This window comes from Sphaeroforma arctica, assembly GCF_001186125.1.
Source record: "Sphaeroforma arctica JP610 unplaced genomic scaffold supercont1.725, whole genome shotgun sequence".
In the NCBI taxonomy this organism is placed as follows: domain Eukaryota; class Ichthyosporea; order Ichthyophonida; genus Sphaeroforma; species Sphaeroforma arctica.
This window is the reverse complement of record NW_014039833.1, coordinates 20,332-34,681: the sequence shown is the minus strand read 5'-3', so window position 1 is coordinate 34,681 and position 14,350 is coordinate 20,332. Positions and strand designations below refer to the sequence as shown.

At 41.5% G+C, this 14,350-nt stretch overlaps 4 protein-coding genes across 4 annotated transcripts in view; 2 read left to right on the top strand and 2 right to left on the bottom strand.

Annotated features, from left to right (window-relative positions):
• Positions 1 to 435: 435 nt before the first annotated feature.
• On the top strand, positions 436 to 2,947 carry SARC_08258 (hypothetical protein). The gene is made up of 4 exons (XM_014297779.1): positions 436 to 685; positions 996 to 1,193; positions 1,426 to 1,598; positions 1,890 to 2,947. Exons 1-4 carry the CDS (start codon positions 647 to 649, stop codon positions 2,080 to 2,082), a joined length of 603 nt encoding a protein of 200 aa, XP_014153254.1. The 5' UTR covers positions 436 to 646; the 3' UTR covers positions 2,083 to 2,947.
• A 930-nt stretch (positions 2,948 to 3,877) lies between these two features.
• Positions 3,878 to 5,458, top strand: SARC_08257 (hypothetical protein). The gene has a single exon (XM_014297778.1). The coding sequence runs from the start codon at positions 4,105 to 4,107 to the stop codon at positions 4,753 to 4,755; it is 651 nt and encodes a 216-aa protein (XP_014153253.1). The 5' UTR covers positions 3,878 to 4,104; the 3' UTR covers positions 4,756 to 5,458.
• A 478-nt stretch (positions 5,459 to 5,936) lies between these two features.
• Positions 5,937 to 8,694, bottom strand: SARC_08256 (heat shock protein 90). Its single transcript, XM_014297777.1, has 2 exons — positions 6,498 to 8,694; positions 5,937 to 6,324 (listed from the first exon to the last, which is right to left on the bottom strand). Exons 1-2 carry the CDS (start codon positions 8,615 to 8,617, stop codon positions 6,318 to 6,320), a joined length of 2,127 nt encoding a protein of 708 aa, XP_014153252.1. The 5' UTR covers positions 8,618 to 8,694; the 3' UTR covers positions 5,937 to 6,317.
• A 3,456-nt stretch (positions 8,695 to 12,150) lies between these two features.
• SARC_08255 (hypothetical protein) overlaps positions 12,151 to 14,350 on the bottom strand; it is a gene marked incomplete at both ends in the record, with an annotated part of 5,757 nt that continues 3,557 nt past the window's right edge. The window contains 4 exons of the mRNA XM_014297776.1: positions 12,151 to 12,288; positions 12,584 to 12,726; positions 13,240 to 13,321; positions 13,516 to 13,544. Of these exons, the coding sequence (XP_014153251.1) occupies positions 12,151 to 12,288; positions 12,584 to 12,726; positions 13,240 to 13,321; positions 13,516 to 13,544 (392 nt within the window). The remainder of the gene's footprint in view (positions 12,289 to 12,583; positions 12,727 to 13,239; positions 13,322 to 13,515; positions 13,545 to 14,350) is intronic.

The following is a 14,350-nucleotide window of genomic DNA, read 5'->3' as shown; positions in this document are numbered from 1 at the left end:
TATATATAGTGTGTGTGTGTGTGTGTGTGTGTGTGTGCGTGTATTTATGTATATATGTATTCATGTGTGTATATAAGTATGTATTATTAATGTATGTATAAATATGTGTGTGTGCGTGTGTGCGTGGTCCAAAGTTCTTATGCTTGTTTAGTGCTCTATATCCAAAAACGTATTTGTTCAGAACCCGCCCTTTCGATCTATGCGTGCAAATACCATCTCGATTTATTTGTGTATCTCCTTATGTAGGTATATACCTATATGGTTTTACACTTACATTTATATGGTTTTACACTTACATTTATATGGTTTTACACTTACATTTATATGGTTTTACACTTATATTTATATGCTTTTACACTTACATTTATATGCTTTTACACTTACATTTATATGCTTTTACATATTTTTATATGCTTTTACACTTATATTTATACGGTTGTTTTCATGGATATGACTTGTACTCAATAGATGATGACTCTGCTTTCCTAACTTGACGTTGACACAGGTCTCCAATCTGCCGGGCACCACGATCAGCTTAATTGGTATCCCATATGTACCCCCCAAGGTGAAAAAGGGTGACAAAGGCATAGAGAACAAGCGAGACAGGGATGCGAAGCGTCAGGGGGAGAAGAAAACGGCCAAAGCTATGATATTCGATACCCCTGGTATCTTCAAAACAGATCAGGTGGGTTGGAACTCTTCTTCTGATAACTACATCAGTAATATTGTTGTGTTCCTATGGTGCACCCCATGGGTAACAACTGTCACATCCTTGTTGTGTACTGCGATCTATTTGCCCTTCTCAGCTATGTGCAGATTTTCGTCGTCGGAGGCTTATCGCAAATTTTTGACCCGCCGTACACGTACGCGGAATTAATGCTCGAGACTGACTATGGTTGACGTACCTACTACGCTCTTCACTGCTGACAGCCAAGCACGTTTTTGATCCGTCCTCTTTTCTCTCTACCCATCGTCTCTCTCTCTCTCTCTTCCAGTTAATCCATAACCTGACTTATGACGAAATCAAGAAAGTGAATGGGCAATCTGCATTGGCTCCCCGTACCTTTCTGCTCAAGACTGGACAGTGCTTGTTCGTGGGAGGGCTTGCTAAGATTGAACTGCTTCAGCCGGCATTACTTGCCAGCAGCAAGGCCCCCAGGACCGCATACTTGACGGTCTTTGCCAGCCGAGAGGTGTGCAAGGTCAAAGTTTGTTTGGTTTATTTGGTTCATTTTCTATTTCTTTCTTTATTTTTGAGGAGGAAGGGGGGGAGTTGGATCAATTGGTGCCATGTGTATTTGTCGTTACTCCCCGATTGTGTGTGTGGGGGGGGGGGGGGGTTCTCAATATAGTACATTTTGCTTATCAATGAGCACTCATAAGTGTGTTTCTCTCTTTGCCTCTTCCCAACCGTACATTTTGAAGATAAATATTCATGCAACAGATAGTGTCCGTGCTGATGAAGTCTACGCTAAGCATGCTGGCAACCCTGGCACAAATATTCTCAATATACCCTCTGGGGGAACTGAGCGAATGGAATCGTTCCCAAAACTGTCCAGACAGAAGTTTAGGATTGAAGGATTGGATTGGGATACCTGGTAGGTTCGCATAATATAGTTCTGTAGCTGAATGTGTCGATTTGAATATATTGTGTGCTGCTTTCGTTACCTTGCAGAACGATATAGCGATACCTTCTAGGTCGCACTTACAGCGCTGTGCAACATATGTATGTCTCGTATTGACGATACGAATGGTAACCTATCATTCGTCACTAAGCGATCGGTCGTTAAAATAAGCGTGCTTGTATGCATTTATCAGTATAAGTCGTCTACCTTCTGTCAGAAATATATCCATGTATCTAAATGCATTTGTTCCTACCACATTTGTAGTGCGAAAGACATCGTCATGTCAGGTATCGGGTGGGTGAGTGTCACTACCGGTCCGGACTCGCCTGCAACGGTTGGTGTATCTGTACCGAATGGAACTGGGCTTACCATCAGGGATAGCTTGTTGCCTGAAGCTGTGCGAAAGCGCGGCAAGAGAGTAAAGTCACGTGGCAAGCGACAGCAATTCAAAGGATGAGCATCTGTCTATGCCGACTAATTACGAGTTAACACTGTGGCGTGTCTGTGCTAGGGATTCGTGGCACCAATTATGCGCCACCTGAGGCATTCAACAAGCGTAGCATGTGCATTCGGACTGAGTCTAAAGATGAATACTTCGTCGAGGACACTTTGGGGTGGGGACTTGTGCGGCGAATTCTAGAGTGCAGGGGTATCGGCGTGTCTTATGTATTTATGCTGTTTGTACGTACCTATGGCCAGTTCGGCGATGATGTTCTGATCTGGATCTACGACGAATAGAGAATTGGAGCTCGTTGAGTGGTTGTTTAAACATACTCCTAGGAAGCGTGCGGCAATTCTAGGAATGCTGGCACAACCCCCCCTCAACTACCTTCTAATTCGTGCCACATTGATGGTTAGCATACTGTAGCATAGTGCCTCTGCGTAGTCTAATGAGCAGGCTTAGTCGAACGAGCAGATTTGAAAAATTGTATCAACCACGCACTATGTAACAGAGGTTATTATGGACGATGGGTGTGGATAATCTATGTGTACTTCTGCTTGACCTTTAGTCCCATTAGAGATCGTTACCCATGGGTGGAAGCTGTTAGCACCATTGTTCTCCTCTTATACAGCCGTTATATAACATGAAATGTACGGCTAAGAATATGGCTGCTTTCAGCGAAAGCAGTTCCACGTACAGTTCTCCTGTGGACGTTGATAGAAACTTACGGCATCTCATTGTCAATCAGAGAAAACGTGGACTATGGCACTCTGCCACTTATCTTGGGTTCGACAAGGAGATATCTGTGCTATGAAATTGGAATTACAAACCTAGCTCGTTAGTGATCACAATAAACCCCTTGAATGGGATGTATGCCCCGTGTATAAAATCTCGCTCTCTGGCTGGAGTGCATGCCTCCCAGGGTTTTATTACCAATGAACGAAGCATTTTAAAAAAAGAGGGCTGTTTCGTCTTCTATCGAATTTCGTAGTAGAAAGAGAACCATTTTTTTTAAACTTCTGCTAATCTGCTCTCTCTCTCTAGTAGTAGAGAAAAGTCACTACGAATATGAGGATTGAATACATTTGTTGGAAGCGCAGATAGTCGGCAACTCGGCACTCACTCGCGAGTTGCGGCTGAATCGGCAGTCGACAGCAGATGGTTCAATGTTCATGTAATGGAACTGAATTTATATATCGAGTATTTATTCGTATTTATAAATAGACTGTAAAATTTCAAGTAATAGTGGCTTGTGATTGGTCATCATTTCCGACCTACTGGGTAACGGAGTCGCTAGGAGGTTTCCTAGAGGCTTCTATGAATAGCAGATAATTGAGTAATCTATTACAAAGCACATTTTTACAACATACATTATAAACTCTACAAAGCGATACTATTAGACCATTATTAGTGATTAGTGAGTATCGGTCACAAGATTTAATTACACGTCATGCGATTGAGCGATTGGGTATTGAGCTTATTGATCCAGGTTACGGTTTTATACAGCGACGAGAGAATGGTCCTGCAGTCTCCGGAGTCCGGAGTGACCAGCAATTTTAGGCTAAACGGTGTAAAATATGTCGCTATTATGTATATAACATGTATGGTATACTCAGCTGTAGGTACTACCCTTATCCCTAATTACTTCCTTCTGTAGTAGTAGCTACAGCATCGGTGTCCTTCCACCAGTGGAATGCGCTCCGCTGTCTTTAGGAATGTGGACCAAGAACAAAGACAGGACCGATTTAGTATTGATAAGGTTTTATATATAGATTTGTAGTCGTCTGGGGAGACGGGATATTCCACGACCCGCTTTTACTTCATTCCTACATCTCTATTAGCTTTACCAAGTAGAAGGAAAAGATTGCTTGACTATAAATCTAGTCGATGATATCCGCTGATAAGACACTTCTGCACTAGTAGTGGACATTGTAAGTGTTGTAAGTATAGCATAGCTACAATCGGATAACGTGTACTAGAACTCCATTATACCGAAATCCTTTGACCCTAATACACGCCTATTCGCTTCAACACAAAATGTCACTCTACGATAGTCAGAGCTATGCCGCAGACGGCCAGGAGTGTCTGCGCAAACTGAAAGAGTGTTCCGTGATCTACAAAATCACCATCAATAAGATGCAGATTGAAGGTGCCAGTAAAAACCTCTCGTTGCGTCGCTTCTCACTTCTCAAAGACACAGCCATGGAGACTGGAAAGAAGTATCGCGAATACTCTCTTGCCCTGGAGAAACGCAGACAGGCCGAGCAAGCACTAAGTCGATCTAATAGTGTGGATTCGGCATTCACCGATTCATCCGAAAATCTGTCCAATATGATCAACCAGACTGGTATGAGCAGTAGTGCGTGTGATGATGCGACTCAATTCCAGTTTGAGAGTGACTCGGATGAGGAGGAGGAGGAGTTCCACGGTGTCAACAATGACTTCTTGCATGAGACAGAGGGACTGTACACATCCGAGGACGTGGAGAGTGATGATGACGAGGGCATTGCGAGTGACGACGATGAGGACGATGGGTATGTGGAAGCATACGAACACTGTGGTGGTTTTTCCAAAGTCAACCTCGAGAAGACCTCAAGTGTACTCAACTTGAGAGATGCTAAAGACGAGATCTGTGATCTCGCAGGACAAGTTTCCTTCAGTGCAGAGGCCAAGTCCACGCTTGCTTAAAGCGAATTGTGCAAAGTAAGCAGCATGAGCAGGGTGTGGTGTGTATAAAGGACTTCATATTGACTATGAACTGTCACACACAAATAGAAACACTGTGACAATACCAAAATAAGACGAAAGATACAATGCACTATATGTAAAGCTTGTTTCAGGCTAAAAAATAGGTTCAAAAACAGACATAGACGGTTGGACTTGCGCAACATTCAATAGAAAGGTAAATTGATTTGGCTTCTCTACTACAACCGAAACTGCATTTCGGATTCTTCTGTGTGACAGATGGTGCTGTACGCCGTGCAAACATAAGCAATGCAGTAGAGTCATCATTGTCCCGAGAGTCTGAAGTACTTTGTAAGTATGAAAGTCCGCGACATGTCCAACGGAGATACATGAAGAGTCTGAACACTCTATGAACTGTAAAAAAGCGTGCGCTGATATTTTGCACACGCTAGCAAAAGTGCCAATAAAGAACAAATGTAAACAACTGTCACTTGTTTCTTCTTCGTTTGAACGTACGATAAGACGTTTCGTATCGAAAAGTTGGTGTATACTTGCAGCATCGCTTTCAGTACAGCGGATGCGTTAAGTACTCGAGCGTCTAACCCAAAACAGAGTGTGTTGTTTTCGCGACGGCCCTGAATAGTTTTCGATATAAATATATCTAAACATCATACTACAAAGTAAAAAGAACACACTACAACGCAACATCGATATTTACCGAGATTAACTGCTGAACAAAACAGCTTTTGCGCTAACTTCAAGCTAAACACTTGCTATTCGTGTAAACATATGAAGTAGTAAGCAATGTTGCGGATATAATATTCGTGCACCAACATACAATGCGACATCGATATTTACTGAGAATACAAGGCAACATCGATATTTACTGAGATTACAATGCAACATCAATATTACTGAGATTACAATGTAACATCGATATTACTGAGATTACAATGTAACATCGATATTTACAGAGGTTACAACTGAGAATACCCTACCGGCCAAACTAGCAATCGCAACAAATCTATGACTAAGCACTCATGCACTCACCGATTCGTGTCCACACATGAACTAGTAAGCAAAATATCACGGATGAAATACTCTATAAGTAACTAGATATATATTTCTATCGCGATATATATATATATATATATATAGTGCACTAGTACAGAAGTAACGCATTTGAAAGTCGGTATGAAAATACTCGGCACAACAACTATGACATTCAACGCCACGAATACGTTCATACATTCGAGACAATGTATATTATACTATTCTGTGTTTTTATTACATCGGTGTTCTCTAAACGGTACATGACAATGTAGACCGAAGTAAAGCACCTTCTTTCAGGCTCTTTATACAAGTTGCCATAAACAGGTACCACTTTGCCTACATTTAGATTAGCATATATCTTAATAGGTTCTTCGGGGCATCGTTCTGCTTATATATTCTGAAGGCGTACCAGACGTCCAAGGCTAAATCCAAGCACATCGAGCTTTCATCTCTTTCTAAAGTAATCAATCGTAATCGGAGTTTGCACTGTTCACCAAGGAGAGGCGGCTTATTTAATCACTGTAGGTAAAGAGAGAAATAAGTGTGAGTCGAATGAACAAAGATGAAAGATTACGCAATTACAATACATTAAACCCTCAAGTACAATCTGTAACTAACAGCAAAAACACCCCCCAACAGGACCGGAAAACAAATACAAGCACAAAAGAATACAGCAAGTACATATAACTTACACTTCCTCCATCTTTGAGGCATCCTCTTGATCAGCATGGTCGTCCTCAAGATCAGGCATGTCATCCTCATCAGCCTCTCCAGCAGGCGCATCATCCTCAACCGATACACCAAGTCCCTGTAGACCAAGCTTGATCATACGATGGATTCGGTCAGCGAAAGTCGTGGGCTCGTCCAAGTTGAAACCAGAGGTCAACAGAGCGGTCTCGTATAGAAGCCACACTAGATCCTTCACGGTCTTGTCTCCGGAATCGGACGCACACTTCTCCCTAAGAGCCTTGACGATGGCGTGGTCGGGATTGATCTCCATAGTCTTCTTAGAAGCCATGTAGGTCGCCATGGTAGAATCACGCAGAGCCTGTGCCTTCATGATGCGCTCCATATTGGCAGACCATCCAAACTGACCAGTAACCAGACAGCATGGGGCGTCTACCAATCGGTTGGAAACAACAACCTTCTCAACCTTCTCGTCAAGAACCTCTTTGATGGTCTTGCACAGACCTTCGTAAGCAGCCTTGTCATCCTCCTGCTTCTTCTTCTCTTCCTCATCCTCACCAAGATCTAGTCCCTCCTTGGTCACAGACACGAGTTTCTTACCCTCGTACTCCTTCAACTGCTGTACAGAGTACTCATCAATGGGGTCAGTCATGTATAGAACCTCCAATCCCTTTCTCTTGACCTTCTCCACGAAGGGAGAAGTGGACACAACAGCCTTAGACTCTCCAGTGATGTAGAAAATATCCTTCTGATGCTCAGGCATGCGTGTGACATAGTCCTTTAGAGAGGTCATCTCCTCACCAGACTTGGATGAAGAGTAACGAAGAAGCTCAGCAAGCTTGCTTCGGTTGGTGGAATCCTCGTGTACACCGAGCTTGATGTTCTTGGCGAACTGCTCCCATAGAGTCTTGTATGAGTCCTTGTCCTCGGCAATCTCGTTCAACATCTCAAGTACCTTCTTGACAATGTTCTTGCGAATGACTTTAAGGATCTTGGACTGTTGTAGAGTCTCGCGTGAAATGTTAAGAGGAAGATCCTCGGAATCAACAACGCCCTTGACGAAAGATAGGTACTCGGGGATGATTTCCTCGCAGTTGTCCATAATAAACACACGGCGTACGTATAACTTTACGTTGTTTGGCTTCTTTCGGTTCTCGAACATATCGAATGGTGCACGCTTGGGGACGAAAAGAATAGCCTTGAACTCCAACTGTCCTTCGACAGCGAAGTGCTTTACGGCCAAGTGGTCCTCCCAATCGTTGGTTAGACTCTTGTAGAAACTGGCGTACTCCTCCTTGGTCACAGTCTCGGGGGATCGGGTCCAGATGGGCTTGTTAGTGTTAAGCTCCTCCATCTCATTGTAAGTGACCTTCTCGGTCTTCTTTTCCTTCTTTTCCTCCTCTTCATCGACCTCCTCTACCTTGGTCTCGTCCTCATCGTCCTTCTTCTCCTCTTCAGGCTCCTCAACATCGACATCCTTCTCCTTCTGCACCTGCAGGCGGATGGGGTATCCAATGAACTCGGAGTGCTTCTTGACGATCTCCTTGATCTTCTTCTCCTCAGCGAACTCGGTCTGGTCCTCCTTTAGGTACAGTACCATCTCGGTACCGCGGGTTAGGCGGGGCTCCTCAGCTACCTCTACGGTGAACGAACCACCAGCAGTAGACTCCCAGATGTACTCCTCGTCGTCATTGTGCTTTGATCGCACAACTACACGGTCGGCAACCAGGTATGCGGAATAGAAACCTACACCGAATTGTCCGATCATACTGATGTCGGCACCAGCAGTCAATGCCTCCATGAAACCCTTGGTCCCGGACTTGGCAATGGTACCCAGGTTGTTTACTAGATCAGCCTTGGTCATACCAATACCTGTATCGATAATGGTAAGTGTACCAGCAGCGGCATCGGGGATGATCTCAACCTTAAGATCCTTCTCCGCCTCGAGCTTGGTGGGGTCTGTAAGAGATTCATAACGAATCTTGTCCAAAGCATCAGAACTATTGGAAATCAACTCACGCAGGAAAATCTCCTTGTTTGAGTAGAAAGTATTGACGATCAGACTCATCAACTGAGCGATCTCAGCCTGGAAGGCGAAGGTCTCCTTCTTAGGTGCTTCAGCCATATTGATGTATATGTATTATATATAGTGGTAAAGTACGATAGATACAAAATATGGCGAATGTGAAACATGACTCGTTCTTTATATATGCTTACTGTTTCCTGCTTTTTTCTGTGCGTGGTGTATATAAAATTGTATACTTTTTGGCACGACACACACGATGACACGAAAGTCCCACACGAACTTCCCACACGAAAGTCCAGAATTTGCACACGAAAGTCCAGAATTTGCACACGAAAGTCGAGAGGCCAGAAATAATAATTTAATATTTGTCAAGCGTCGACTGTCTTCTCTCTTCTAGTGTGCGAAAACTTGGCACTCCCAAAGACCCAAACTCCAATGCAAATCAACTCAGTTCTTCGGTGTCACAGCCACACTCATAAATAGAGCGCTCTACCACACTACCACATGGATTGATTGATCCTGATTCGCGACGCCAAAAATAACCCAAGTTATGGGATTCTGAAATTTTCCCGGCTTTTGGAGGACGCTCAGAATACCGGGACCACAATATTGTACCGTGAATCGGGTCAAGCCCGTCCCGGTTTTGATAAACCCCTAACCAATACCGCCGCCCAATGATTCAGCATAGCGACCACTTTGCTGGGGTATATAGTGACTTTTCCGGAATTTTTAGCCAATGTCATTATTTACATATATCAATATGTGTCAATGGGAATATATACCTAGAAGAGACCGGAAACATAGGTTGTTGTGTAGAACGTATTTAGTAGAACTCCACTAGTGACTACCCATCACTGCTGTGAGTGCTGAGTGGTTATCTCATGCGCGTATATTATCATATATATCGTGTACCCGTGCGTTCTTTGGATCACTAGTTTGTATACCAATATAATTAGTACAGACTATGAGGTCCATGGATTCAGCCTTCCACAAGCAAAACACGAAACTTCGGGAATATCACGATCACATCGTGAAAATACTTGACGTACGCATCATGTTTATCATATATTCAACAACATTGTGTGCGTTAGTTAACAACTTTGTAGACAGATTCATTTCGACTAGCAACGCGCAAAGGAGCAGTTCCTTCGCGAAAATATCTGGTGTGTGTTGAACGTTTATTTTTGGGCGTAAGGGTTTTGAATGCTACTGTACACGTGTGTGCATTTGCATATACATATTAATATATGGATATTTATCAACTATGTTATCATACGCAAGTATTTATATGTACATCATTTATTTATTGTCTGGGATAAAGAAAAAATATGCACGTGCATGTATTCACTTCTATTTGTTATTATATATATATATATAAATAACACTACGCATGTATGTAGACGTAAATGGGCAAGTGAATATGTATTTGCATACTTGTGATAGTACAGACTCAAAAGAATTCTTATGTATCATACTATTGGGCCGTGTGTTCGCTAGCATCTTTCGACCACCAACGCGCAAAGTATCAGTTCCTCCACTAAAATACCTGTGTTAAACATTTTATTCACGGGTGTTTTGGTTTTCATTGCCAGTGTGTATGTTGCGCATTGGTGTATGCTGTTCATTGTATTCATACTTTGAGGTCAATATGGTTGTTATTGCGTGTTTTGATCATGCTTGGAGAGAGATATTTTAGTATTCAACATGATCGTATTCTACGTGCTTGAGCTTGCATAGATTTTTTGGTATTCAATATGGCCGTTACATTCTACGAGTTTTGACTTTGCTTGAACATAGTTCATTTAGTATTCAACTTGGTTGTTATATTCACGTTTGAGCTTGCATAGAGATTTTTTAATATTAATCTGGCCGTTATATTATAAGTGGTTTTGACCTTGCATGGCCAGAAGTTCTTTTCGTATGATATGTATTGGTATAATTGTTCACAAATACCTACCTTGTAGTCGTGTTCCCTATTTGTTGTCAATACAGAATCAATATTGTTTTGAAATGTATATACATGCATTTCCATTTCTGCATGTGTTTGCGGATGTTTTGTTTGTTAATATTACACGTGTGTATGTCACGCATTTGCATATATACCACTATATGAAAATTTATTTTCTGTTTATATACGTAAGTATCTATATGTACATCAATATTTGTTTGTTGTCTGGGTTAAAGATAGAAAATGCACCTGCATGTATTCACTTCTATTTGTCGTATGTTGCATATATGTATGTATATATATGTGTGTGTGTGCATATATATACATATATGTAGATGTATGTGGGTATGTTTGCATTTACATACTAGTAATGTATATTCGTGCGATCCTTATAAATATTTATATACAAGTATAGTCAATCTTGAAAACTCAAATGAATTATTATGTATCTCGTATAATTATATACCCATACATATTTCACGTTTATTCGGTTATGTATTCAAAAGCAAGTCAATTTTGTATCATATATATATATATATCCCTACATGCTCTATATCTACCTACGTATGCGTGAGAGCAGATAGATGTGCGTACTTGGTGGATGCCAGCCTACGATTGCAACTGTTCCGATCTAAAAGACTTTGAGTGTGAGGATATGATTGTATGGTGCGAGCGTGCAGTAGTCTTGGTTTGACGTATGTCTATAGGGCTCGTTTCATAGATGCATTCATATGTTGTCGCGAACAAACTATTTAAATGTGTTGGCTTTTGTAACCTGTCAGATTACATACTTCATACACTAGGAAACGTTTAGCTTATGAATCCTACTCCACATTATCTATATATATGTATATACATACATATCTATATATGAGCATACGGAGTTGGTTAACTATAACCACGTTTTATCTCGTAGTGACACTGGCATTAATTTGAGGTGCAATGTGCATTAGGGCGCATATTGAGTTATCAGAGTACGTTTTTCACTAGAGCGATTTTATGGTCTACGGCACTCATCACACTCATGTTGGTGTCGGTAAGTGTCCTGAATAGTTAATTTCTATGTTCATGGCGATATTCCGATTCTTTTTGGGAGACAATAAAATAGGGTGCATTAAATGTCCCTGTCCATCTTTAGCACGTGAACTATGTTGGATGCACTGTGTTTCTGTTGAATTCACTTTGAGATCTGAATTGTTTGCTTGTATTAGCCTATTAAAGTTGTTCAATCTGTGTTTTAAATGTACACAAGAGTGCTTCTTCCACCTGCAAGTTGCTTAGCATATTATCTTTTCACGGGTATCATCCTCATATTCGTTTATTACAAGAAACTATTTTCTGCGATACGCATTCTCACGCCCGCATGCGTATACATGATTCTAGTCCTTTGTTTTCTAAGTCATGTATACTTGTCGAATACGTTCTGTAAGTATGCACAATGTGACCCAACGAGTGTTTGTTCCGATCCGTGCCGATATTTTGACCGCCCTAATTCTTAGATTACGTTCCCGGAACTTTACGAGCGCATCGATGTCTAGTAGTTTAAGTACAAGGTTTAGACCTAGCAAATATCATGTATGTGTGTGTGTGAATAATATTTGGTCCATGTGTGCATATATATAACCAAAAATATGATACACTGTCATGTAGGAGATTGAAGTCTCGATACTGCATTTATAGGAGTCTAGAGCTTTTTAGCCAACCAGCCTAGTGGTTTTCCCAGAAACCACAGTTCTGGCACCTTGGGGAATATCACATATGTGTCGTTCGCTTCCACCAGTGGTGTTTCCCCGTGGAAGCCAATCGGGACACTGCCAGGAATCTGCATGTTGATTGTGGTGTATGTTTGAGCCATTTGTAGAATTGGGCATTGATTCTTCAAAATTGATTTTGAATATTACTGAACTTGTAAACCTTAGATGCATGCATGATTCTGTGTACCTCAGATGGTCTCGACATTGTCATGACGATTTTATTTGATCATGAGTATATACTGTCAGCGCGACAACGATCTCGGGGAGCTTTCCGGTCTAGAATTTCCGTATTATACATAAATACTACATATTTCAATATATATATATAGGATAGTAATATTAATCGCACGAGCAGTTGAATACCTTTTGAAAGTTGTGCGAGCCGTATGGGCTGTTCCATCGGAATCCTTCTTCGCCCAAGGTGAACACTGATGTCATCTCATAGACGTCTCGGACAGGCTTAGTGGCTGGTTTTTGTACAGCCGCCGCTTCCTCGCATTCTATTTCTGCAATAACAAGGTGTGCGCGAATATTATGCAATATGGTGTGGCTTTCTGGCGACACATTCTATATAGGCCGCGCATAAGTAGCGTGCACAGCAACACCGTGCGAATTTAAACTTGTCCCTTTCTTTCCCGGTAAACATAAAGGCCTATCTCTGGATGCCATTTCAACATAGAAAATGGAGGCATGTGTCAGATTTTATCCTCCATGTGATAGGAATGTAGACTCGCGCTAACTTACCTGGGCTAAAACTTATTCAGCCAACTGTTATTCATCCTGGCGCGACATGCCTAATAAGTCTTGCTTGCTCAGCAATATTGTAGTCATACTCGCAAAAGGTACCTAGAACTAAAGTATCGGCACAATGTCACGTAGACCCGCAACCTACCTAAGCCAAGCTTGCGAACTAGAATGACAGTCATGACAAGACGTATTATCGCAACCACACTCGAAAAACGTACGTAGGACTCATGTTAATGAATTGTTGTATATTGACGGGGACAGCTGTATCATACCTAAGCCTAGTTTGTTCAGTAGAATGGCAATCATACTCGCAAGCACTCGGGGAGCGCACTCCAAATCTCCTGCGAATCCGGTCTGAACACGAATTACCAAAAAGTAAAATGATTTTAAGTGTGGCGCTTAGGTTGTAAGTGCGAGTTAAAATGAGCCAAATTTGAATCCTGAGAGAATACTGGGTCCAGTCTAATCTCACGGCCAATGCAGAAAATGAACTTTGGCCCAGAGGATTTGCGAAGTCTTGTTCAGATTAACGTTGAATCACACCATACCTCATAGCAGATCCCTGTATTTCCATTGTCTGTGTGCGAGAAATTATTAGCTTCTATTAGCTTTGTGCATTTCGCCACGACGATTGTTCTAATGTAAATCACACTCGAGCAGTAGTAGGTTATACAAGAAATAGTATATCGCAGAACAAAGTTGTGATACTTTTTTGGGCAACCTACTTGGGTACCAAATATGCTGCCACGAACAAATTTCGACTGTGGAAAATGAGATATAAGACTATTTGCAATCTGACTCAGCCAGGAATGATTAGATGCGAACACGCGTCGAGGCTATCCAGGCGAAGAGTATCACACAGGAGTAGGCGAATATGCGAATGTCACTGTTCGCCTACAACACATAATTGCTAATCAAGACACCACCCGAAATCATCACAATCGCATATTCGAGTGCTATTACAACGTGAAAGGTATGTGCACAAGCACTCAGTGGATTCAATGTTTACAAGTATGAGAAGCGTATATACTGTGTACATCTCACAGCAGGATACACACAGCTGTATCGGCGACAACTACAGCACAGCCGCTTAAACTGCTTAGGAGCAAATACATGTGCAGATACTACCTTTTAAGGCGTATATGTATTTATGTAATATGTGTATACATGTATATATATATATATATATATATGCATATATGTATGTATATATATATATATATTTATATATATATGTGTGTGTGTGTGCGTGTGTGTGTATATACATACATGTATATACATATATATGTATGTATACATATATGATATTTTTTATATTTACATATATATGTGTGTGTGTGTGTGTGTGTGAGTGTGTCGGTGTCTGTGTGTGTATAAATATAC

Excerpts from the sequence above, each read along its gene's own strand:
- SARC_08258 (XM_014297779.1), top strand. The coding sequence starts at position 647 with ATGATATTCGATACCCCTGGTATCTTCAAAACAGATCAG. Across the intron at positions 686-995 it reads GTATCTTCAAAACAGATCAG|TTAATCCATAACCTGACTTA; the intron begins GTGGGTTGGAAC and ends TCTCTCTTCCAG. Across the intron at positions 1,194-1,425 it reads CGGTCTTTGCCAGCCGAGAG|ATAAATATTCATGCAACAGA; the intron begins GTGTGCAAGGTC and ends TACATTTTGAAG.
- SARC_08257 (XM_014297778.1), top strand. The coding sequence starts at position 4,105 with ATGTCACTCTACGATAGTCAGAGCTATGCCGCAGACGGCCAGGAGTGT.
- SARC_08256 (XM_014297777.1), bottom strand. The coding sequence starts at position 8,617 with ATGGCTGAAGCACCTAAGAAGGAGACCTTCGCCTTCCAGGCTGAGATC.